Raw genomic sequence first — 24,163 nt, 5'->3', positions numbered from 1 at the left:
CCTCAAGTCAAAATCTTCTTATGGTCCCAAAAACCAGATTTAAATCCAGAGGCGTTTCAGGCTGTAGCTCCCAGACTCTGAAAGGCTTTGCCCGTTTTTACGTGTTGCTGACTGTTGTTTTTTTTAAAAAGAGCTTAAGTCACACTTATTTAGACAAGCTTTCAGTTGACTGGGCTTTTACTGTTGTTTAGTTGTGACATCCTTGTGACATCCTGTGGGAGGTGCTCCGGGAGTACAGGGTCCAGGGCCCTTTGCTAAGGGCTATCTGGTCTCTGTACAACTGGAGCCGGAGCTTCGTTCACATTGCTGGCAATAAGTCAGACCTGTCCTCGGTGTATATTGGTCTCCGGTAGGGCTGCCTTTTGTCACTGGTTATGGACAGTATTTCTAGGTGCAGCCAGGGGCCGGAGGGAGTCCAGTTCAGGGACCACAGGATTTCATCTCTGCTTTTTGCAGATGATGTTGTCCTGTTGGTTCCGTCGAACCAGGACCTTCAGTGTGCACTGGAGCGGTTTGCAACTGAGTGTGAAGCGGCTGGGATGAAAATCAGCACCTCCAAGTCCGAGGCCATGATTCTCAACTGGAAAAAGGTGACTTGCCATCTCCAGGTCAGGGGAGAGATCCTGCCTCAGGTGGAGGAGTTTAAGTATCTCGGGATCTTGTTCACGAGTGAGGGACGGACAGAACGTGAGATTGACAGATGGATCGGTGCATCGGCAGCAGCAATGCAGTTGATGTACCGTTCCGTTGTGGTGAAGAAGGATCTGACCTGAAAAGCGAAGCTCTTGATTTACCGGTTGCTACTCTCACTTATGGTCATGAGCTTTGGGTCATGACTAAAAGGACAAGATCTCGGATACAAGCAGCTCTAATGAGCTTCCTTCGCAGGGTGCCCGGGCGCTCCCTTAGAGATAGGGTGAGAAGCTCGGTCACCCAGTAGGAGCTGCTCCTCCACATCGAGAGGAGCCAGCTGAGGTGGCTCAGGCAACTGTACCGGATGCCTTCTGGGCGCCTCCCTGGGGAGGTGTTCTGGGCATGTCCCACCAGGAGGGGTCCCCGGAGAAGACCCAGGGACTATGTTATTCAACTGGCTTGGGAACACCTCGTTGGAAGTGGAGGAAGTGTCCAGGGAAAAGAAAGTCTGGGCATCCCTGCCTAGGCTGCTGAGCCTGCGACCCGGCCCCGGGAAGAAGATGGATGGATGGTTGGAATCTGAATAATTTTTTTTAGCATAGTGATTCTTTACTGTATTCAGTAAATATATTTACTGTATTCTGTTTATTTTATTATTTTGGCTTATGTTCTTAATGACTCGCATGCGCACTTTTGCCACTCTAGAGCCCCGAACTCTCAGCCTATACTGTCGCCGTATGTGGTATCTGGTGTCATTTAAAAATCAGCGCAAGTTAAGATGGTGGAAAGAGAGCAGCCACAGAAGTCTTCGGTTAACAAAAGAGGTACAAGCAATTCCGTTGTTTGGGAACAGTTTGGATTCAAAGAAGTGGACATGGATCAAAAACAATATGTGCAAGATTTGCTACACGGTGCTGTTGGCACTGCTATTTATACATTTGAATATATTTTATATTATTTGTTTTAAGGAGAATTCATTGTTTTGTTCAAAAAATGCAGCATATTTCCAAAGTCAGTGAGTTATTGTGTAAAATAATTGTGATTTCAATAATGACTAAAATAATTGTGATTATGAATTTTTCCAAAATCGAGCAGCCCTACTCTCATGCACTTGTTTAATAGTCACCCCTTGTATTTGAAGATGTAGCTCTAGATTCAACTTAAGAGAATGATTTGAGCCAAAGATTATACTGTATATTTTTGCAACATTCAAGACTAATTGATTTTTGTTTACCCAATCGACAACAATTTTCAACTCTGCATATAAGACAGCACTTAGGTGCAGATGTATATATAGTTGAATCGCCAGCAAACATTGTAATTTTGGCTTTCCTTAGGACAAGTGTCAGATCATTTGTATAAATATTGTACAATAAGACAACTTGAGACAACTTGCTTGTGGAACTCCAAGTTACAGTCCTGACCTCTGAGTAGCAACCGTTAAAAAAGACTGAATTCTACCCTTCAAAAAGCTGTGAAACCATGCTATTGCTGATTTATCAAATCTCTAACTCTAGCTTTCCTAGTAGTAGTTTATGATTAATTATATTGATGCTGCTGAGAATTCCAGCATTACTGTACCTACTATCTTCTTTTCTTCTATATATATTAACCAGCCATCTGTCATCTGGATTAGAGCTGTGGCAGTAGAGTGTCCTTTTCTGTATTCGTGCGGATTGTTAGTCAGTAGATTATTTGTAGATAAATAACTGTTGCATGTATGTATCAATTCCATCAACACCTAGTGGATTATTTTTGCATCTTCTAATAATTTTTTCCACTTCAGTTATGCTTATGTTCTCAAATTTAAATGTCCAGTTCTTATTCTTCCATCCATCCATCCATTTTCTACCGCTTATCCGGGGCCGGGTCGCGGGGGCAGTAGCTGAATCAGGGATACCCAGACTTCCCTCTCCCTGGACACTTCCTCCAGCTCTTCCGGGGGGACACCGAGGTGTTCCCAGGCCAGCCGGGAGACATAGTCCCTCCAGCGTGTCCTGGGTCTTCCCCGGGGCCTCCTCCCGGTGGGACATGCCCGGAACACCTCCCCAGGAAGGCGCCCAGGAGGCATCCGAAACAGATGCCCGAGCCACCTCAACTGACTCCTCTCGATGTGGAGGAGCAGCGGCTCTACTCCGAGCTCCTCCCGGGTGACCGAGCTCCTCACCCTATCTCTAAGGGAGCGCCCGGCCACCCTGCGGAGGAAGCTCATTTCAGCCGCTTGTATCCGCGGTCTCGTTCTTTCGGTCATGACCCAAAGCTCATGACCATAGCTGAGAGTAGGAACATAGATTGACCAGTAAATCGAGAGCTTCGCCTTCCGGCTCAGCTCCTTCTTCACCACAACGGACCGGTACACCGACCGCATTACTGCTGCCGATGCCCCGATCCGTCTGTCAATCTCACGTTCTGTCCTTCCCTCACTCGTGAACAAGACCCCGAGATACTTAAACTCCTCCACTTGAGGCAGGATCTCTCCCCTGGCCTGGAGATGGCAAACCACTTATTCTTATTCTTCATTATTCCATTTTTTATTATTAGATGTATTATTGTCTGTAATGGACATTGTCTTTCTTAATGTATCCACTTTATTAAGAAAGTAGTTTTTGTTAGTTAGTTAGTAATATCAACAGGCTTAGTTATAAAGTTCCCTTCCACCTCTGTAAATGCTGGTGTAGAATTCCTATTTCTACCTGTTGAAATGTTAATTGTATTCCATAATTTCTTATTGTCCTGACTGTGACCCTAAATAGGAATATAGATATATAAATAATGGATAGATGGATGGACCTGATATTTAAAAATCCACATTTGACTGTTCTGTTTTTCTGGTCAGTGAGAGGAGTAGTTTTTATGAATAAATCATCTTGTGTTAACTTGTGATTTATATAATTTAGATAGTTGAGAAGCAGACACAGTCCCTATGGGGTTTGGGTGGATGACAGCTCTAAGGAAAGTGCAGAGAAGCATTTAGGACTGAGTCTTTGTGTCCCAGTCCCCACTCTAGATTGTAAACTTTAGGATGGCTAAATTTCTAGAGATGAGAGCTGCGCCATTCAAAGTGGAATGGATGCTGTCCCTTGCTTGTTGTAGATGTTGTCCATACTGTCAGTTCAGCAAGCTATTTATTTTCTGTTTTTGGTTATATTGTACTGCGATGGACTGATGACCTGTCCAGGGTGTACCCCTGCCTTCCACCCGAGAGAGAGCTGGGATAGGCTCCAGCAGATCCCCGTGACCCTGAGCCAGGAAAAGCGGGTATAGAAAATGGATGGATGGATGGATGGGTTATATTGTAATAGACAGACTATCTAAAGAAATCAGTGGGATGCATTGTAGAGAGAACACTGACTGCCTTCTGCAGTGGATGCAGATGTGCAAGCCATTACATGATTCATTCATGACCCCACCAAGCTATAGGCAGTGCTGTATATTATAGTATGTGTTTGGCACACTAAATTATGGATGAGTAAATAATGACGGAAAAGCTTTGTGTGTTTTTGCTGATTTTATGCTTTTCTTGAAATTTTCTGTTAACTGCAAACAGAGCATGTCATAAAGGATGAAGTATATTGCGAGAAAACAAAATTACATATTAGTATTTATTGTAATAGTTGTTGGGGCTGAATTTTTCTTGCTTGACATTGAAAAACATTCTGAATCCATCATAATTACTACTAATTTCTCCTCTCTCTTCCTTACAGAGGTACACTGTGTCTCCAACATATTCTGTCTCATACACTGTCACACCATCCTACCCACTAACTGGCTGCTAGGCAACATGGCCCACTGAATGGGATGTATTTTTATATCTCTATGTTCAGGGCTAGAAATGTTAAGAGGAGAAAAACATCCCTACTGCAGCCTGGTTTCCACTGTTTACACAGTGACCATTCGGCTTTTGGTTAATATGGCTTTAAAGTTCTCATCATGGTGTATTCACTTCATATCCACAACACCCAGGGGTATTAAAGAAAAGACACAGGATAATGTCATTTACTGCATAAAGCATTGACTGTATTCAGCTCACTGATGCTATTAGTCTATGATATAGCATAAATATTTACATATGTGTACAGTATACTCTTGTGGATGTAGCAGATGAGCCTTGAGTTTTAGGGCAGTAAACCATTGCAGTGGGATAATAATTATGCAGCACATGGTTTTCACACAGTTTGTTTAGATATATGTAAATATATGGAAATGAATAAAAAATGTTTATGTAATAAATATAGAAAAAAATTTCTCTTCTCACCCCGATGGGTGGTGTGTGTGTGTATGTGTTCCTCCTGTACCAGAGGCCTGGGAGTTTGAGGGTTCTTCGCAGTATCTTAGCTGTTCCTAGCACTGTGCTCTTCTGAACTGAGAACTCTGATGTTGTTCCTTCGATCTGTTGGAGCCACTCTCCCAGTTTGGAGGTTACAGCCCCAAGGGTGCCGATTACCACGGGGACTACTGTTGCCTTCACCTTCCACATCTTTTCTAGTTCTTTCAGCCCTTGGTATTTCTCAAGCTTCTCATGTTCCTTCTTTTTGATGTTGCTATCTGTTGTTTGTCCACCACTACTATGTCCGATCAGTTAACCATCACCTGTTTGTCGGTCTGTAGCTGGATGTCCAACAGAATCTTAGCTCGGTCATTCTCCACCACCTGTGTCCCATTTTGACCTTGGGACCTCCAGCCCATACTCGGCACAGATGTTCCTGTACACTATGCCGACCACTTGGTTATGGCGTTCCATGTATGCCCTGCCTGCTAGCATCTTACAACCTGCTGTTATGTGCTGGATTGTCTCAGGGGCATCTTTGCACAGCCTGCACCCGGGGTCCTGCCTGGTGTGGTCGACTCCAGCCTCTATCGCGCTTGTGCTCAGGGCCTGTTCTTATGCTGCTACGATTAGTGCCTCTGTGCTGTCTTTCAGTCCAGCTTTTTCCAGCCACTGGTAGGACTTTTTGATATCTGCTACTTCTTCTATCTGCCGGTGGTACATACCGTGCAGGGATTTATCAAGCCTCCTTCCTTCCTCGTAGTGTACAGTCTCAGGGTGCTGGATTTGGAAACCCTCCATGTATTGTGAGGAGCTTCCTTGTCTTGACATTGGTGGCCTCTATGTCTTCTTTTGGCTAGCTTATTATGCCAGCAGGGTATCTGACGACCATCAGGGCGTAGGTGTTGGTGGCTTGGACCTTGTTCTTCCCATTTAGCTGACTTCTTAGGACTTGCCTTACTCTTTGTAGGTATTTGGCTGTGGCGGCTTCTTGGTTCCCATTTGCCTGTGGGATTCCAAGGTACTTGTAGCTTTCATCAACATCCACTATGCTGCCTTCTGGAAGTTCAACTCCTTCAGTCCTGACAACCTTCCCTCTCTTTGTTATCATTTGACCACACTTGTCCAGTCATTCAAGACATTCCAATGTCGTTGCTGTATATCCTGGTGGTGTGGATCAGTGAGTCGATTTCTCACTCACTCCTGGCATACAGCTTGATGTCATCCATGTACAGGAGGTGGCTGATGGTTGCTCCATTTCGTAGTCAGTTACCACTAAGATCTACAGCAACGACATCAGAATGTAATTCGAACTGGATGAGTGCAGTTGGATGATAAAGAGAGGGAAGGTTGTGAGGACTCAAGGAGTCCGGATTTTTTAAGTTGAAGAAAGCTACAAGTACCTTGGAATCCCACAGGCAAACGGGAACTAAGAAGAAGCTGCAAGGAAAGCAGCCACAGCATAATACCTACAGAGAGTAAGGCAAGTCCTAAGAAGTCAGATAAATGGGAAGAACAGTGTCCAAGCTATCAACACCTATGCTCTGCCAGTCATCAGATACCCCACTGGCATAATAAGCTGGCCAAAAGAGGAGATAGAGGCCACTGATGTCAAGACAAGGAAGCTCCTTGTAATGCACAGAGGGTTTCACCCCAAATCCAGCAACCTGAGACTGTACACTAAGAGGAGGGAAGGAGGCTGAGGACTGGTGAGCGTCAGAGCCACCATCCGCGAAGAAACAAGAAAAATCTGAGTACATCAGGAAGATGGCCCAGAGTGATGGAGTATTTAGTGAATATCTCAGGCATCAGAAGCCTGAAGAGGAGTGAGAGGAGCAAGAACCATCAAGGCAGGACAAACCCCTGCATTGTATGTACCACCGACAGATAGAAGAAGTGGCTGATATCGAAAAGTCCTTCTAATCATAGCAGCACAGTAACAGGCCCTGAGGGGGGATTAGGGTAGGGGAGCTCAGTGCACCGAAGGTCCGCGGGCAGTCTAGGCCTATAGCAGCATAACTAAGGTATGGTTCAGGGTTGCCTGAAGCCAGCCCTAACTATATGCTTTGTCAAAGAGGAAAGTTTTAAGTCTAGCCTTAAAAGTACAGAGAGTGTCTGCCTCCTGAACCCAGGCTGGGAGCTGGTTCCACAGGATATGAGCTTGATAGCTAAAGGCTCTGCCTCCCATTCTGCTTTTGGAAACTCTTGGAACCACAAGTACACCTGCACTCTGCGAGCGAAGTGGTCTATTGGGATAATATGGTACTATGAGGTCTTTAACCCCTGGGGTCGACGCACGCGCCAACGCGTTTTTACGCATCTTTTCCTGATAAGGCAGAAACAAACTTAAATTACTCCGTCAATTCTGATCGTACAGATAAAAGAAGTATATCATTAAAATCTGTAAAGGGTCTAGTTTTAGTGGTATACCATCATAATAACAACAAAACATTGTGCTTTTTTTAAATAAAGAAAGCCGACAGGGTGCGCTCTCGGCTTTTTCTGTCTCTGTCATTTCTCTTCACAGACGCGTAAATAAAACAACCAGAATCTCAGCGAATACTTGGCTCATAAAAATAAGAATTATATGGCTAGAAAGCTCATAATGTTTTCTTTTAAGTGAAACAATTCAAGTTGAAAACAAATCATCACTTTTGATTTAATCCGTATGAACGTAAGGAGAAGTCCGTTTTTTCCTGTCTCACCTCATTACAGGTAATGCGGTCCCGCCTTGTACTCTGTCCACTGTTCACATGTAAAAAATCTCAGGTGAACCAGATAAATATGTGCACACCCCCGAGAAATGACATAAAACGTCAAACTTCATCATAGAATTTACTCACTTTTTCTGCGCGTTTGGATGATGGTGCGTCACGGATGTGAAGAAGCGCTTCTTGTATTCCACACAGAGACAAATAGTTTAGCTTGTCCTCAGAGTAAAAACACTGATTTTAACTCAAATGAGGATCGTTTGGCTCCTTATTGTTTTGTATTGTGCAGCACTAATCCGTCCCATCTACATTGACTGAAAAGCTCATTATGCGCGTCTTTGTCTGGTCGTTCAGTGCGTCTTTTGTGTTCTCAGGTAAATCACATGACTATTCATCCTCAGACACACCCTCTTGCATATGGCCTTTCTGGACAAAAAGTGTCTTAGAAAATTTAAATCAGTGTATTGTTTACTGTGAATGTGTGAACAAGATGACATTCACAGCACTCTGAAGTAAACACTTTAGCCTACAACATGCAGGTCTCCAAAGTCTTGTGAACCAATGTTCTGTTTGTGTTTTATGGTCTTATTTCAGTGACTAAAAAATTGTAGTTTTTCACTAACCATGCATAAACACTTTTTTCTCAAAAACACAATCATGTATAAACTTGCTGCTCACATATTGTAGCCAATTTTGTGCTGATTACAGTGTTATTAGACTTTAGACATTATTATGTTTAAAAGACACTGAAAAAAGCACAAATATCATGACATGTCAAAATTTGTACAGGCCCCCAAAACTGATGGCAAAAAATTTCTGATGTTTTTAGGCCCAAATACAATAAGTTCTGTTTTCTCTGAATTTAAAAGTGGAAAGTTACTGGTCATCCAGGCCTTTATGTCAGTTAGACACGCTTGAAGTCTGATTAACTGGTTTGTTTTAACAGGTAGATACAGTTGAGTGTCATCTGCATAGCAGTGGTAATTAATAGAGTGCTTCCTAATGACATAGCCTAAAGGAAGCATGTACAGGGTGAACAGAATCGGTCCTACCACAGAGCCTTGTGGAACTCCATAACTAACTTTTGTTCGTGTGGAAGGTTCATCATGGACATGAACAAACTGGAATCTTTCCGATAAATAGGATTGGAACCATTTTAACGCTGTTCCTCTGATACCAGTCACATGCTCCAGTCTCTGTAATAAGATGTTGTGGTCAGTAGTGTCGAATGCAGCACTAAGCTCTAGGAGGACAAGTATAGAAACAAGTCCATTATCTGAGTCTAAGAGAAGATTGTTGGTGACTTTTAACAGTGCTGTTTCTGTATTATGATGTGCTCTAAATCCTGATTGAAAATCTTCAAATAATTCATTCCTGTGTAAGTGGTCTGATAGCTGCTTAGCAACAGCTTTTTCTAGGATTTTAGAAATAAATGGTAGGTTGGATATTGGTCTATAATTAGCCAAGACTCCTGGATCAAGACTAGGCTTTTTGAGTAAAGGTTTGATTACTGCAGTCTTAAAGGCCTGTCATACGTAGCCTGATACTAGAGATAAATTTACTAAGTCTAATAGAGATGAGTTCATTAATGGCAGGGTGTCTTTAAGCAGTCTAGTCGGGATGGGGTCTAAGAGACACGTTGATGATTTCGATGAAGCAACTACTGATGTAAATTAAGAGAGATCTATGGGAGAGAAACAGTCTAAACATAACAGGTCTTACAGATGATTTAAGAGCTATTGTAGTAGAAGATTCATTTATTGCAGGAATAGGAAGAATAGTGGTGATTTTATTTGTAAAGAAACTCGTAAATTAATCACTACTGAGAGCTAAGGGAACACTGGGCTCAACAGAGCTGTGACTTTTTGTCAGCCTGGCTACAGCGCTGAAAAGAAACCTGTGATTGTTCTTATTTTCCTCTATTAGTGATGAATAGTATGCAGTTCTGGCTTTACGGAGAGCTTTTTTATATGCTAATAGACTTTTTTCCAGGCTAGATAAAATTCTTCTAAATTTGTGGAACGCCACTTCCTTTCCAGACTTCGTGATGCCTGCTTTAAAGTACGAATATGTAAATTATACCATGGGGCTAATCTCCTCTGATTCACTAACTTCTATTTCAGAGGGGCCACAGTATCAAGCGTTTCACACAGTGAGGCTACAGCACTGTCAACAATATGATCAATTTGGTAGGGAGTGGGATTGAGGCAGCTGCCCTCCACTGTGTTCGTACTTGGCATAGATGTAAATAAAGATGGAATCATTTTCTTAAATTTATTAACAGCATAGTCAGATAAACATCTGCTGTAGTGGAATTTTCTTCCAAACGCTGCATGATCCATCATCTTAAATTCAAGAGTTATTAAAGAATGATCTGACAAAACAGGATTTTGGGGAAAAAGTAGTAGATGTTCAATTTCGATGCCACAGGTCAGAACAAGATCAAGGGTGTGATTGAAACAGTGGGTGGGTTTATTGACATTTTGAGTGAAACCAATTGAATCTAATATAGAATTAAATTCAGTGCTGAGACTGTTATTTTCAACATCTACATGAATGTCAAAATCTCCCAATATAATTACTTTATCTGAACTAAGCACTAAATCAGACAAGAAGTCTGGAAATTCAGTTGAAAACTCTGAGCAAGGGACAGGTGGACGGTACACAATGACAAGTAGAACTGGTTTTTGTGTTTTCCAGTTTGGATGGGAGAGACTAAGAGTGAGGCTCTCAAATGAGTTATAACTGTTCTGAGAATGAAAGTTTAATAATAAGTTTGAGTGGAAGATTGCAGCTACTCCTCCACCTCGACCTGTGCTTCGAGGAACATGATAATTTTTATGACTGAGGGGGGTTGATTCATTCAGACTGACATATTCATCCTGCTGTAACCAGGTTTCAGTAAGACAGAGTACGTCAATTTGGTGATCAGTTATCAAATCATTTTCTAACACAGATTTAATGAAAGAGATGTAATATTTTATAATCCACATCTGTATGTGGTATGGTGGTATGTGGTATGAGGGTGGCGACGGCTCTAAGGAAACTGCAGAGGGGTGTTTTAGACTGAGTCTCTGCGTCCTGGGCCCCACTCTGGATTTTCAAGCTTTAGGTTGGCTAATAAACCCGGCCAGATTTCTAGAGATGAGAGCTGCACCATTCAAAGTGGGATGGATGCCGTCTCTCGCTACCAGACCGGGTTTTCCCCAGAAAGTGGCCCAATTGTCTATGAAGCCCACATCGTTTGCTGGACACCACCTAGACAGCCAGCGATGGAACGACGACATGCGGCTAAACATGTCATCGCTGGTCAGATTGGGGAGGGGTCCAGAGAAAACTACGGAGTCTGACATTAATTTAGCAAAGTTACACACCGACTCAACATTAATTGTGACCTCCGATTGGCGTAATCGGGTGTCACTGCTGCCAACATGAATAACAATTTTTCCATATTTCTGATTACCCTTACCCAGCAGCATCAAATTTGACTCAATGTCGCCCACTCTGGCCCCAGGAATACATTTGACTATGGTCGCTTTTGTGTCTACCTTTATGTTTCTGACTATGGAATCGCCAATTATCCAAGTCGATGTCTCAGCGGGTGTATCGCTGAGCGGGGAAAATCTATTAGAAACGTAAACAGGCAGGTGATGAGCCGTGGGCTTCTGCTTAGGAGTATGTTTCCGTCGGGCCGTCACCCAGGCTAATTCTCCAGGCTGCTCTGGAGCTGGCCTTGGACCGCTAACAGACCCTGAGCTCGGTGGCTCCACACCAGCTAACGGGGCTAAGCTAGCTGGCTTTTGTTCAAAGGTGCAGAGCCACACTTACAAATCAGTGACCCTCGCCTCCAAAGCTAGCAGAACCTTGCACCTATTACAGGTGTCATTATCACTAAAGGAGGCAGAGGAATAACTAAACATGTCGCAAACCGAGCAGGAGGGAGAGGGGGAAGCCATGTTACTAGCTAGCTAAGGTAAATGTTTAGGCTAAAAAGCGCTAAGTCTGGAAATAGCAATAAATACCAGAAAAAAATACAAAGGTACTTGACTAGTACCGGAATGTAGCAGATAATGAATTGTTTAGAGACTTTAGTTAGTTTTTAGGTGTGTTAGACTAGCTATAGTATCTTACTAATCTGTAGACAAACTATACAACACACACAGCACGACATGCTTGCAATAGGAATGTGATTCACTTACCCGGAAACAGTTCCTCGGTATGTGCAACTAGTGGACAACAGGGGGTTAATTCATGGTAAGTTAGTACTTACATGTTTTTTTAAGTATTGAATATTAGACTGTTCACGTTAGAAAAACTGGAGACATGTCTAAGGTCTAACCCATGACTCATGTTAGCAATATTAAACCAGGACAAAACAAAAACTAAACCAGGACTAGACCAGGATTAAACGAAGACTGAACCAGGTCAAAATCATTATCGCCACACACAACACAAACTGCCTTATCTGAGCAGGATGTAACCGGTACGGCAACAGCAGTGGGACAAACCTTCATCTTCTTCTTGTTGCAACAAGTGATCAAAGGTGCATACCATGACCTACTGTACCGGAGTGTGTAGGGCATGTAAGTGGGCCAAACCACTCTCAAACAAGAAACATAATGAACACAGTCAATTGTCAATTGTCAGTTGACAGTTTTTCTGCAAATGTAAGGAGTAACAAGAGCCTTTATCAAAATGTAGTGGAATAAAAAGTATGATATTTATCTCTCAAATGTAGTGGAGTAAAAGTAAAAAGTTTCCCCCCAAAATACTACGCAAGTAAAATACAAATTCTCAAGAACTGTACTCAAGTACAGTACTCAAGTAAATTTACTTCATTACTGTCCATCTCTGTTTTTAATTGTGATTATGATAAAAAAAAATTAAATAAATGGTGAACTGCACTACCTGAAACTCATGGTACTATCATAACATGCAGAGACATCTGTGCATCCTAGTGAATTAAAATATAGAATGCTTACATGTAGACACATTTGTGAATCCAGCATGAGCCACATGTTTAGAGTGTCCTATGCTGGTCTAAGGATGATGAACATGGTAAACATCAGCTAGTTAAAACATTATCATGAATAGTTTAGCATTTTGCTATTTTACATTTTAGAATCTCCTTTTGGGGATTAATAAAGTTTATTTCATCATCTCAGTAGTCACAACAAACACCATATTTAATTCCAAAAGCTGAATGTTTTTTCTCATTTTCTGGTGCTGGTGATGTAAACATTTCAGGAAAGGTGACAGGAGAGTGTCCAGCACTTTGTTAGCATTTTACTGATGGTCTGTTCTCCAGTTCTACAAAGCTGACTAATTGTACAATAATTTCATGAGTTGGTGAGGTTGACAAGAAAAGAAATCAGGATATTGGGGATCAGTTGATATTGGGTAAAGTTGAGCAGACTGTCCTGAATCTGCCACCTATCCTGCATTATCCTAGGCATTTCAGCTGTGTTGTGCTGTGCTGCTCCACAACCATGGCCCTCTCCTCTGAGCTCTGAGGGTTTTCTTATGTGTGATGAACCAATGCCAGGAAGCTCAATTAATTAGTGATTTTTTAATAATGAATCACAAATGTAGCAAATGGTTATCTATCTTTTAAAACAGAGAAGTGCTTGTGGAATGACTATCTTACAAGCACAACAAAACAAAGTTGCCTGGATGTTTATCATATTGTGGACACGAGTATTAGTTTTTGATAGCAAGCTTCAGTCTTGAGATCAGCTGATGAGCACAGTGACATTGAGTGTTTATAAGCCAGGGTAGTTCTAAACCACACAAGGCCATTACTTTTTCATGCAGGTGTATCAGTAAAGTGAACAAGACATGCTATTCAGGGTTGACATTATGGATTTGTGAAGGGGTCCAGGTATGAATTTGGTAATCATCAAGCAATCATTCTGCCTTTATTGCTGCCAGCTGGGTTGCAAATAAAAAATATTTTCTCAATTATTGTAGTTAGTATTCATTTTCATTTTCCATTGAGGACAATTGCTTTGATCCATTTAAAGCAGCTAATTAACAATTCTGCATTACTGGCTCAAGGATAACACCCAACTTTAATGAAGTAGCAATTAACTTTTCTAAGAACAAACTACTAAATGTACAATGCCTTTAAATGTTGTATGTTAAAGGGATTTGTGATGTGGTAATATGTAGTATGTTTGTGGGGAAACAGGAATGAACTATCTTTGATCCTGACAACCCAAATCAGACAAAAATGCACTGAAGAGCAAATGATTTTTTTCAAAAAACATGTTATATAAATATAGAGAAATACATTGGAGTTACCTTGCCGTGACATCTGCAGTTATACAGTGCTGTGCCTGTCCGTTGTGGTAAAGAAGGAGCTAAGCTGTAAGCCAAAACTCTTGATTTACTGGTCGATCAGCATTCCTACCCTCCTAACTGTGGGGCATAACCACTGACAACATTCAACATCACACCTTCAACTTCCAGCTTCAGACTCATCACCCTATCTGACACTCTCTTCCCCTCCAGAACATTCCTAGCAAAATCCTCTTTCAGGATAAGTCCTACTCCATTCCTCTTTCCATCCACACCATGATAAAAACAGCTTGAACCCTGCTCCTAATCTATAGGCCTTGCTACCTTTCCACCTGGTCTCCTGAACACACAAGCTATCCACCTTTCTTCTCTCCATCATATCAGCCAACTCTCTAGTTTTCCCTGACAAAGTCCCTAATTTAAAGTCCCTACTCTAAGTCCTTCACTCCTGCCCTTCCTCTTCTCTCTTTGCCCACGGACACGCCTTCCTCCTCTCCTTCTTCGACCAACAGTAGTCCAGTTTCCACTGGCACCGTGTAAGTCAACAACACCAGTGGCGGTCGTTGTTAACCTGGGCCGTGACCGATCCGGTATGGAAGTCATATTTGTGATTAAATACATCACTTCGCACAGTGAAGGGCAAATATCCAACTAAAGGAACAAAAATCTTCACTGCACACATTATTCACTGCAGGAAGACTTAAACACAGATGACAGATCAGCAAATGCACACGCAGTCTGTGGATCTCACCCTGGAATACGGGTGAATCCACAAAGCATCACATAGACTGAACTGCAGCAAGACTACATAACCACTATTTTTGTAGAACTGTAGTAAAACATTGGCATCCTTCAGTGTGCTGTTTTTCTTTAAAAAAAAGCGTAAAGAGTTTAGGTGCCTTTCATATTTGATTGGTGTTTATCCTTGTGTCTGTGTTTCAACTGCAACAAAAAAGCACAAAATAGTTAAAACAGCTGAATCCCTGTCTACCTGTGCTACTGTTTATAACACATCTAACGAAACCTTTTCTGGAAGCCCAGTTTTAGCTTTTATACTCACATCCTGTGAAAATGATGTCCCTTCATCAAGATTTCTTTGAAAAAGCTTTGGAATAGTTTCCCTATGGCAAATTTGCCCCATATTTTTGACTCTAAACCAGACTGGCATGGCATCATCTTGATTATGTACTGTAACACAGATTAAAAAGTAGCAAGTTAATTCTTTCTGCTCATGGTAGATTGCAGTAATAACTATGAGTATTTGGCCTTGGGCAGAGATTTCTGGCATTTAGCCCTCTTTTCTTTCCAGTATGGTTTTCATAGCCCTCTATCTGCACTGGATAGGATTAGGATAATTGGTGACTCTAAATTTCTTGTAGGTGTGAATGTGAATAAGAGTTTGTCTGTCCCTATGTGTCATGTGATAGACTGGTGATCTATACAGGTTTTATCCTGCCTCTTGTCCAATGTCAGCTGGGATGGGCTCCAGAAGGATAATTGGTAGATGGATGGATATTTTCCTTTCATAGCAAGTGTGGCTATAGGGATGGCAATGTCAGTCGGTTTGCCAGGCAGCCTTTTTGGTCTAGATTGAAATACTTCACCAAGTACTGGATTAACTGATATGAAATTTTGGATAGACATTTCTGGGCTTTTCTACTAGCACTACTCGACTCGACAGTTTTTTTGGTTTTCCATTAGGGGATAGTACCTGGTAGCAGGTACTTTTTTAGTACCTCTTCGGCTGAGGTTCCAGGTGAGCTGAGTCAATACTAAAATGTGACGTCAACAGACTGATTGGACAGGGAGTGACCTCACTGGAAAGAGTCATGAGCATAACATCCTGTTATGGCCTTAGGTTTCTGTTTCCTGTCCAACTTTTATTTTGGTTTTTGAATTTCCTGTGTTCCTTGGGTTAGTTTTATGTGGCTTTTGTTTCATTAGCTAAATTACTTCCACCTGTGTTTAATTAGTCTTTTGTTCTGAAACTACTTATACTCCCTCTTTTCCTTTGTTTGTCATCGGAGCATTAGTTGAAGTTAGCTATAGTTGTAGTGGTCCTCTTTTTTTTGTTCATAGGGTTTACCTGTTGGCCTGCCTGTCCTTGCCAGAGTGGCGTCTTGTTCCCAGACAGGGATTTTTTGTACTTATGCCTGAGCCTTGTTCTGCATTTGGGTCCTACTTCTCCTCCTCCATCACCACATCCCACACTTCATGACACATCCCTCCAAATCTGACACAAGAATCAAACCTGCCATCTTTAAAAACCAGCAACAGCAATTGTTTTTAGCGAGGCAAACGGCTAATACTACTTGCAAAACAACACTGTGGTCCTATGAGGATGTGCATACATTTCGTGCTTGGTAGTGTCACGGCAGTTCCGCACCGCCATGCTCTAACGGCCCCATTACTTAATTGTAATGGAAAATGACCAAAACCAACTTGATTTGAGTAGAGCCGAGAAGTGCTAAAACTGTACAATGGAAACTGGGCATTTTGGTCCCCATTTAAATCTTATTGATTTTGGTGATCAGTGACACCTCTAGTGCCACAATGCAGTCAACAATTTCACTTACTGTGAAATATTTCAATATGTATTTGAAGGACTGGCATAAAATGTTGTTCACAAATGGAAAACTCAAGCAGTACTATGAAGTTAACATACATATTTTTTTAATGAAATAACTCAAATACTTGGACACTAAATTTGTTTCAGGATGAATTCTGATAGCTTTGACAATCCTGTGACATTTTACCTAGCACCATCAAGTAAATTTGTGCAGTTTTGCAATAATGTAATTCTCTTGAGCTCCAGCTGTACATGACATTTAAGCTTGAGTAACTAACAAATGGCAACATGCTAAACAAAGAAAGTACAATATACCTAATGAATTTCAGCATTAGCACTGCCATTTTTAGCATTAGTCTTTCTTTGCTGATGTTTGTATTCAGAGAGGTCAGAGTGTTAATAAGAGAATGTGAATGATAAATCTGATGATGGATTTATTTGCCAATGAAGCTCCATGAATCTGGGTATTTTACCAAACTGGAACCAGATCCAAAATTGAACTGATAAAGTTAACTTTGTTATCATTTTTATTTTTTTAATTCATTTTGTGTAAAAAAGAGTTTAAAATACTAATTCAAGGGTACAGAAAAAACATTGTTTTAGTACCAAACTTCAGGTGTGGGTTTGATGCCACTTATTAAAGGTCTTAAACTATTATTTTCAAATTTAAATGGTTACAGATATTGTTCTATTGTAGCTTGAGCAGTTTTCTCATTTAGTTTGTGTTGTTCTTTATCTTTTACTACAGCTCCCTATCCTGGCCTCTTCTGTTATCAGTCTTTACTTCTTGGAGCTGACAGATATTTTCCAGCCAGTGCACTCTGGTTACAGTTGTAATGATCGCAGTCTGTCTCTGCCCTACATCCTGCCCAGACAGGAAGTCTGCCCACTGCCTCTGCTCTTCAGCTTGGCCTTCGCTGCTCCCACTGCCACTGTAAGTAACCGACCAGCTCTTTATTCTCCACACTGGACCTTGCTATAATGGTTGCATGTGGTTGTGTAGTGAACTGACTGTTGTCCACACTAATGTGAAGGTCTTATTAGAGCAATTTCTATAAACTAGAATGAACCAGGTAACTGCATGTTCCTCCTCTGACTGACATATAGGAATACAATGTGCTATTAGATGAGCTTTACATTAAATAAAGACAAGTGTATGTAATCAGTGATGTTTTCAGTTTAAAAGCCTTCTTCCCACAGTGGTTTTGTACATAATGCAAATATAGAAGTGTGGGACCATGCCGAGTGAAACAAGCGTAAGTTCTTTCCATGCTGTGTTAACATTTAGTAGGAATCAACAATTTGTTTTAACTATGTTGACTAGAATTCTTTTAAATTAATGGCCATTTGCTGAGTGAAATTGTGTGGTAGTCTCTTGGTAATGACTTTCTTTCCATTTAAAATTCAGTTTAAAGGTGGTAGTGTGGGCAACAGAAAAGCACATCTATGTCACATGATAAAATGCCATGAAAGATAGATAGATAGATAGATACCTTATTCAGATTGTCCTGCAGCTCTTATATTAACTTTAACATAGAAATTTCACTATAAGATATAAAATATGAAATATAACTGCAGCTGCTACTCTGTTTTGTCAGTATATCATAGAGGGGGTGTTTATACCACCAGCTCCTTAGTCTTGGTGGTGTTCAGGAGAAGATAGTTCTTTTTGCTCCAGTCAGTGAAGGCCTCCACTAGGTCTCTGTACTCCCCCTCCCGCCCACCACACACATGCCACAACAGCCGTATCATCAGAATACTTCTGAAGGTGGCAAGACTCTGAGTTATACCTAAAGTCCGATGTGTAGACCGTGAACAGAAAAGGAACAAGAACAGTCCCCTGTGGAGCCCCAGTGCTGCATTCCAGTGTCCCAGAAACACATCTCCCCAGCTTGACATACTGCAGTCTGGATGTCAAATAGTTCATAATCCATGACGTCAGGGAGGGGGCCACCCACATACATAGAAGCTTGTCTCACAGTATGGGAGGTATTATTGAAAGCACTGCAGAAGTCGAAGAACATAATACTGACATATGAACCAGGCACATCCAGATAGGCATATGCCCGGTGCAGCATGTAAAGCACCACATTTTCACCATGTGTTTCTGATAGGCAAACTGAAGGGGATCAAGATCCTCCTCACCCTGCAGCCTCATGCGATGGACAAGGAGCCATTCCAAGGTCTTCATGATACCGGCCGCCCTGTTTTGGGCACTGGGACTTTTTCCAGCCAAAGACTCATATTAAAGAGCCTCTGAAGAGAGACAGCTAGTTGCAGAGGTGGGGGTGGAGGGAGCAGCCTCATACGTGGAGGTAGAGGGAGCACGTTGGAGACGTAGGGAGCAGCCACAGAGGTAAAGGAGACAGCAGAATATGTGGAGAGAGCAGCCTCAGAGGCAATGGTAGAGGGAACAGCCGTAGAGTTAATGATGGAAGGAGCAGCCTTAGACATGGAGGTACAGGAAGCAGCAGCAGAGGTGGAGGGAGCAGACATAGAGAATGAGGTATAGTGAGGAGCTTCAGAGGTGGAGGGACCAACAGCTGGGGTGGTGGTGGAAGGAGTAGCTGTAGCGATGTAGGTGGAAGTAGCCACGTTGTCAAACCTGATGTAATACTGGTTGAAGGTATTGGCTCTATCCACATCACCGTATTAACTGAGTTGTTCAGTTTGTAGCCAGTAATGGTCCTTACCCCTCTCCACACGCCACTGGTGTTATTGTTCTCCAGCTGTACTCCACCTTAGCTCGCCTCAGTGTCTTTTTGAGCTCCTGTTGTATACTCCTCAGCTTCTCCTTTTTCCTGTCCTGGAAAGCCCTTTTTTTCTCGTTCAGAAGGTCTTTAATGTCACTGGTGATCCATGGTTATTGTTAGGATAGCACTGTACTGTACTAACTGGGAGTACGGTGTCTATAAAGAAATTAATGTAGTCAGTGATGATGTTGACTCTCCTGTCCAAGTCATTGTCCATTTCCTGCTCCTCCATCAGTACATCCCAGTTTGTACACGCAAAACAGTCTCTCAATGAATCCCTAATTTCAATGAATGCATCAGGGTCCTAGCAACGCATCATGTATGACGTCACACGCCGTTGCAGGTACCGCCTTTGGTGGAATGTAAACAATAATGGCGACTGTGTATGTAATCTATCTTAGCACATAGTATGGGTGGAAACCAACTGAGACCAGTTCAATGTCCGGACAGCAGACCTTCTCTTTCACAGTCACATTTCGGGGGTTAACCCATTTCTGACTTAAAAGTAGGATAACTCCCCCACCTTTCGTCCTTCTGCTCGTCTTTGGGTCTCTGTCTGCTCGTACAGCTGTGAAGCCAGGTATATCCACACATGAGTCCAGTATGTTGTCATTCAGCCAGGACTCAGAGAGACATATCAAACTACACTCTGGTTCCTGACAAGCACCTCCAGCTCGTCACACTTGTTATGCAGTGAGTTAACATTCCCCATGAGCACAGAGGGCAGAAAAGGCTTGTATCTCCACCTTCTGTTGTTCCTCTTAGCCTTTAGCTTAGCCCCGGCTCTACATCCACGAAACTGTCTCCTCAGCATAGTCGGGATTGGGTGAGTTACTCGGTGTCCAATCTTCGACAGGGCCCACAGTTCCTCTCTACTCTACTTGAGCCAGTGCACATTGTAAGAAAAAAAACATACAAAAAACTTAAGCTACTCGGACTTGCTGCCATTTAGAACGGCACATTTTTTTGAAAAACGGAATGGTCATGAGACAAAGAAATAGTTGTAACATACTAGTATTTTCCTAATGTTTACTAGGTTTTTGTGTCTTTGTATGTAGATCCTAATAGGTGAGGCCATTCTGTACTGCTATCTGTCCAGGAGGTCTTCAGCCACACAGACTGAGGCCAACATCAATGCTGCAGGCTGTAATTTTAACTCCTACATTCGCAGGGCTGTACGCTTCATAGGTAGGAGCACACATGCATTATACTGTACATACAATTGATGACATATTTTCACTGCAACGAACTATTTAAATGAAATACAAATGAAAACTCCTAAAATAGGTGTCAAAATACTATCAAATGTATTATTTTTCACAGGTGTCCATATCTTTGGTCTATGTGTGACAGCACTGATAACTGACATTCTCCAGCTGTCCACTGGTCAACACACCCCTTACTGGCTAGATGTGTGCAAACCCAACTTGACACACATTAACATGTCCACTTGTGATGAAGCTTTTATTCTGGAGGATATCTGCTCTGGACAAGACATTGGGCTCATCAATGCAGGGAGGTAATGACTCCTTTTTGCTAAGTGTGTATGAAGTAGAATTGAATTGGAGGATGTGTGTGGGTATGCTGAGTATATGTGTTGCTGTGAGATGTTTTTCAATATGTTATTTTAGCAAACACACAGACTATAATCTTCTTGTAGCAGATTAGCTAACAGACTAGCTTTCCGTTGTTGTTATGGTTACGAATCTGTACTTAATACTGAAACCTATAAACTATATAGTACCTTGTATTGTACTGTACTGCAGGATACCACCAGAATACCTTTTTTGTTCTTAAGACAATACCTTTGGAAGGTTCACTGGTGCTATGGCCCCTAGAGGGCCACTAGGACTGGGACATCACGATTTAGAGGAACCCTAAGTGGAAAATTATTTTTTAATCAGACACAGCTCCCTTTAAAAGTCACTCAGTGATCATACTGCTGTCCAGTGGGTGCAGTTCGAAAAGCCAGGTCCTGACATTAAGATCTGATGCTAAGAAGAGTCCATTTAAAGACTGATGGGGGCTGCCTCTTATGTTGTTAATTTGCTGACAATGTTGCATAATAATAATAATTAAAAAAATAATACTTGCCACCTTACAGGCAACTAAAAACAACATAAAACATACTGAATGAAATACATTAAATTGCCTTAAAACGACAAAACAACAAATAGAGCGACAAAGTTATGAAAGCAAAAGGTGTAAAGGACATCTTAGAAATGGTCGATAGATGTAAAAACACAGAAACCACAAAGACTGAGCGACAATAAAATAATAAGCAGAGGATTGCAGACTAATGATCAATGAGTCAGAGGTTGAGAAAGTTAGGTGGGGAATGCTAGGCGGAACAGGTAGGTTTTGAGAGAAGATTTAAAAGTTGGTAAATCGGGAAACAACCGGACACTGTGAGGGAGAACGTTCCAAAAGCGGGGTGCAGTGTGGCTGAAGGATCTAGAACCCATGGTGGACAGGGGAGCCGTGGGTGTGCAGAGAAGACTGGAACCAGAGGAGTGGAGTGTACAAGGCGGAGAGTAGATATGTAGGAGATCAGTTGTATGGTGGGGCTAGAGAGTGGAGGGCTTTGTAGGTGAGAAGGAGGATTTTATAGTTTATACCGAAGGACACGAGGAGCCAGTGAAGTTGTTTGAGAACAGGGGTGGTATGGTGTGAGGATGGGGTTCTGGTAATGATCCGGGCAGCAGAATTCTGGACAAGTTGGAAGTGAAGTGATTTGAGAGGTAAACCAGTAAGGAGTGAGTTACAGTAATCTAAACGAGAGGTGGCAAGGGCATTAACAAGTATGGCAGTGCTGTCGGAGGTGAGTGATGAATGGATACGATTGATGTTACGGAGATGGAAATAGGCCGACCGGATAATGTATTGATATGCTGAGAAAAGGAAAGAGTGCTGTCGAGAATGACACCCAGGCTCTTGACTTGGGGGGAAGGGAGGACAGTGTTGTTACCGATTTGTATGGAGAAGGTGCCGGTTTTGGATAATGTGGATTGGGTGCCTACAAGAAGAATTTCAGTTTTGTTGGGGTTGAGTTTCAGGAAATTGTGGGTGAACCAGGATCTGATGTTGAGTAGGCAGGTAAGGAGCAAGGGAGGGGGAAGGGAGGTAGATGGGGCTGCAGAGAAGTAGAGCTGAGTGTTCCGCAATTTCCGCATAGCAGTGGAAATTGATATTGTATTGCCTAAAGATATTCCCAAGCGGAAGGAGATAGATAATGAAAAGGAGGGGCCCCACGGCAGAGCTCTGAGGCACGACATAGCTGACTGTTGAGGACTGGGAATGAAAGTTCTGGAGGTGGACGGACTGGCTACAGTCTGAGAGGTAAGATGTGAACCAAGCGAGAATGGTGTCGGCTATGCCAATGGAGGCAAGGCGATAGAGGAGGATGTTGTGGGAGATGGTGTCGAATGCTGCAGTTAGATCAAGGAGGATGAGTATGGAAAGAAGGCCAGAGTCTGAGGCAGACAGGAGATTGTCGGTGATTTTGACCAGGGTAGTTTCGGTGCTATGGAGTTGGCGGAAACCAGATTGGAACTGTTCATATAGGTTATTGGTGGAGAGATGATTGTGGACCTGGTGGTGGACAATTTTTTCAAGAATTTTGGAGAGGAAGGGAAGATTGGAGATGGGTCGGAAGTTATTTAAGTCTGCAGGATCAAGACCAGGTTTTTTTAGAACGGGTGTGATGATGGCTGTCTTGAGTGAGGGGGGTATAATGCCAGAATTGAGGGAAGTGTGAATAATGTGAGTAAGATGGGGAAGGAGGCACGGGAGACAGATCTTGACGAGATTGGTTGGTGGGGGGTCAAGTTTACAATTGAGGATCAAGGAAGAGATAACAGTACTGGGTGGGGTGGTAAAACTAGAAAACAGTGAAGATATGGGTGGACGGGGTAAGGCACAGTGATGGCAGTTCGGAGTATTGCAGATGGGGAGGAGTTGCTGATGTTTTCGATTTTTGATGAGAAGAAGTCCATGAAGTTATTGCACAAGGCGGTGGAGAGTGTGCAGGAGAGAAGAGTATCAGGAGGACGCAATTTTGTGGAACAACCAATTTCACAGTGTAAGCATGACAGGACTGTCCGTCTCTTTCATTTGTGAGGGTTTTTGGCATCCACTCGATCGCCCCCTGTTGGTGTTGCTCTCCGGGTAAGCGAATCACTTTGTCTTGCAAGCGTATTGTGTTGTGTGTGTTGCATAGTTCGTCTACAGATTAGCAACAGACTAGCTATAGTTTAACACACCTAAAAACTAACTAAACTCTAAACAATTCATTAACTGCTACATTCCGGTACTAGTCAATTACCTTTCTATTTTGACCGGTATTTAGTGCTATTTCCTGACTTAGCGTTCGTTAGCCTACCGGTTAGCTTAGCTAGCTAGTTAGCTTAGCTAACATGGCCTCTCCCTCTCTCTCTCTTTCTTGCTCGGTGTGCCACGTTTAGTTATTCCTCTGCCTCCTTTAGCGATAATGATACCTGTAATAAGTGTAAGGTTCTGTTAGCCTTGGAGGCGAGGATCACTGATTTGGAAGCGCGGCTCCGCACCTTCGAACAAAAGCCAGCTAGCCTAGCCCCGTTAGCTGGTGTTGAGCCTCCGAGCTCAGGGTCTGTTAGCGGTCCAAGGGCAGCTCCGGAGCAGCCCGGAGAATTAGCCTGGGCGACGGTCCGACGGAAGCAGAAGCCCACGGCTCATCACCTGCCTGTTCACGTTTCTAATAGATTTTCCCCGCTCAGCGACACACCCGCTGAGAAACCGACTGATAATTGGCGATTCCATAGTCAGGAACGTGAAAATAGAGACACCAGCGACCATAGTCAAATGTTTCCTGGGGCCAGATCGACATCGAGTCAAATCTGAAGCTGCTGGCTAAGGCTAATCGTAAATATGGGAAAATTGTTATTCACGTCGG

General features: G+C 42.5%; 1 protein-coding gene across 1 annotated transcript in view; it reads left to right on the top strand.

Annotated features, from left to right (window-relative positions):
- LOC113134669 (phospholipid phosphatase-related protein type 4-like) overlaps positions 1-24,163 on the top strand; it is a 58,515-nt gene that overhangs the window by 6,896 nt on the left and 27,456 nt on the right. Inside the window, exons 2-4 of the mRNA XM_026314140.1 lie at positions 17,229-17,414; positions 20,292-20,421; positions 20,557-20,752. Of these exons, the coding sequence (XP_026169925.1) occupies positions 17,229-17,414; positions 20,292-20,421; positions 20,557-20,752 (512 nt within the window). The remainder of the gene's footprint in view (positions 1-17,228; positions 17,415-20,291; positions 20,422-20,556; positions 20,753-24,163) is intronic.

Source organism: Mastacembelus armatus, chromosome 17, assembly GCF_900324485.2.
Source record: "Mastacembelus armatus chromosome 17, fMasArm1.2, whole genome shotgun sequence".
In the NCBI taxonomy this organism is placed as follows: Eukaryota; Metazoa; Chordata; class Actinopteri; order Synbranchiformes; family Mastacembelidae; genus Mastacembelus; species Mastacembelus armatus.
The sequence above is the reverse complement of the archived record's forward strand: the minus strand, read 5'-3'. Positions and strand labels throughout refer to the sequence as shown.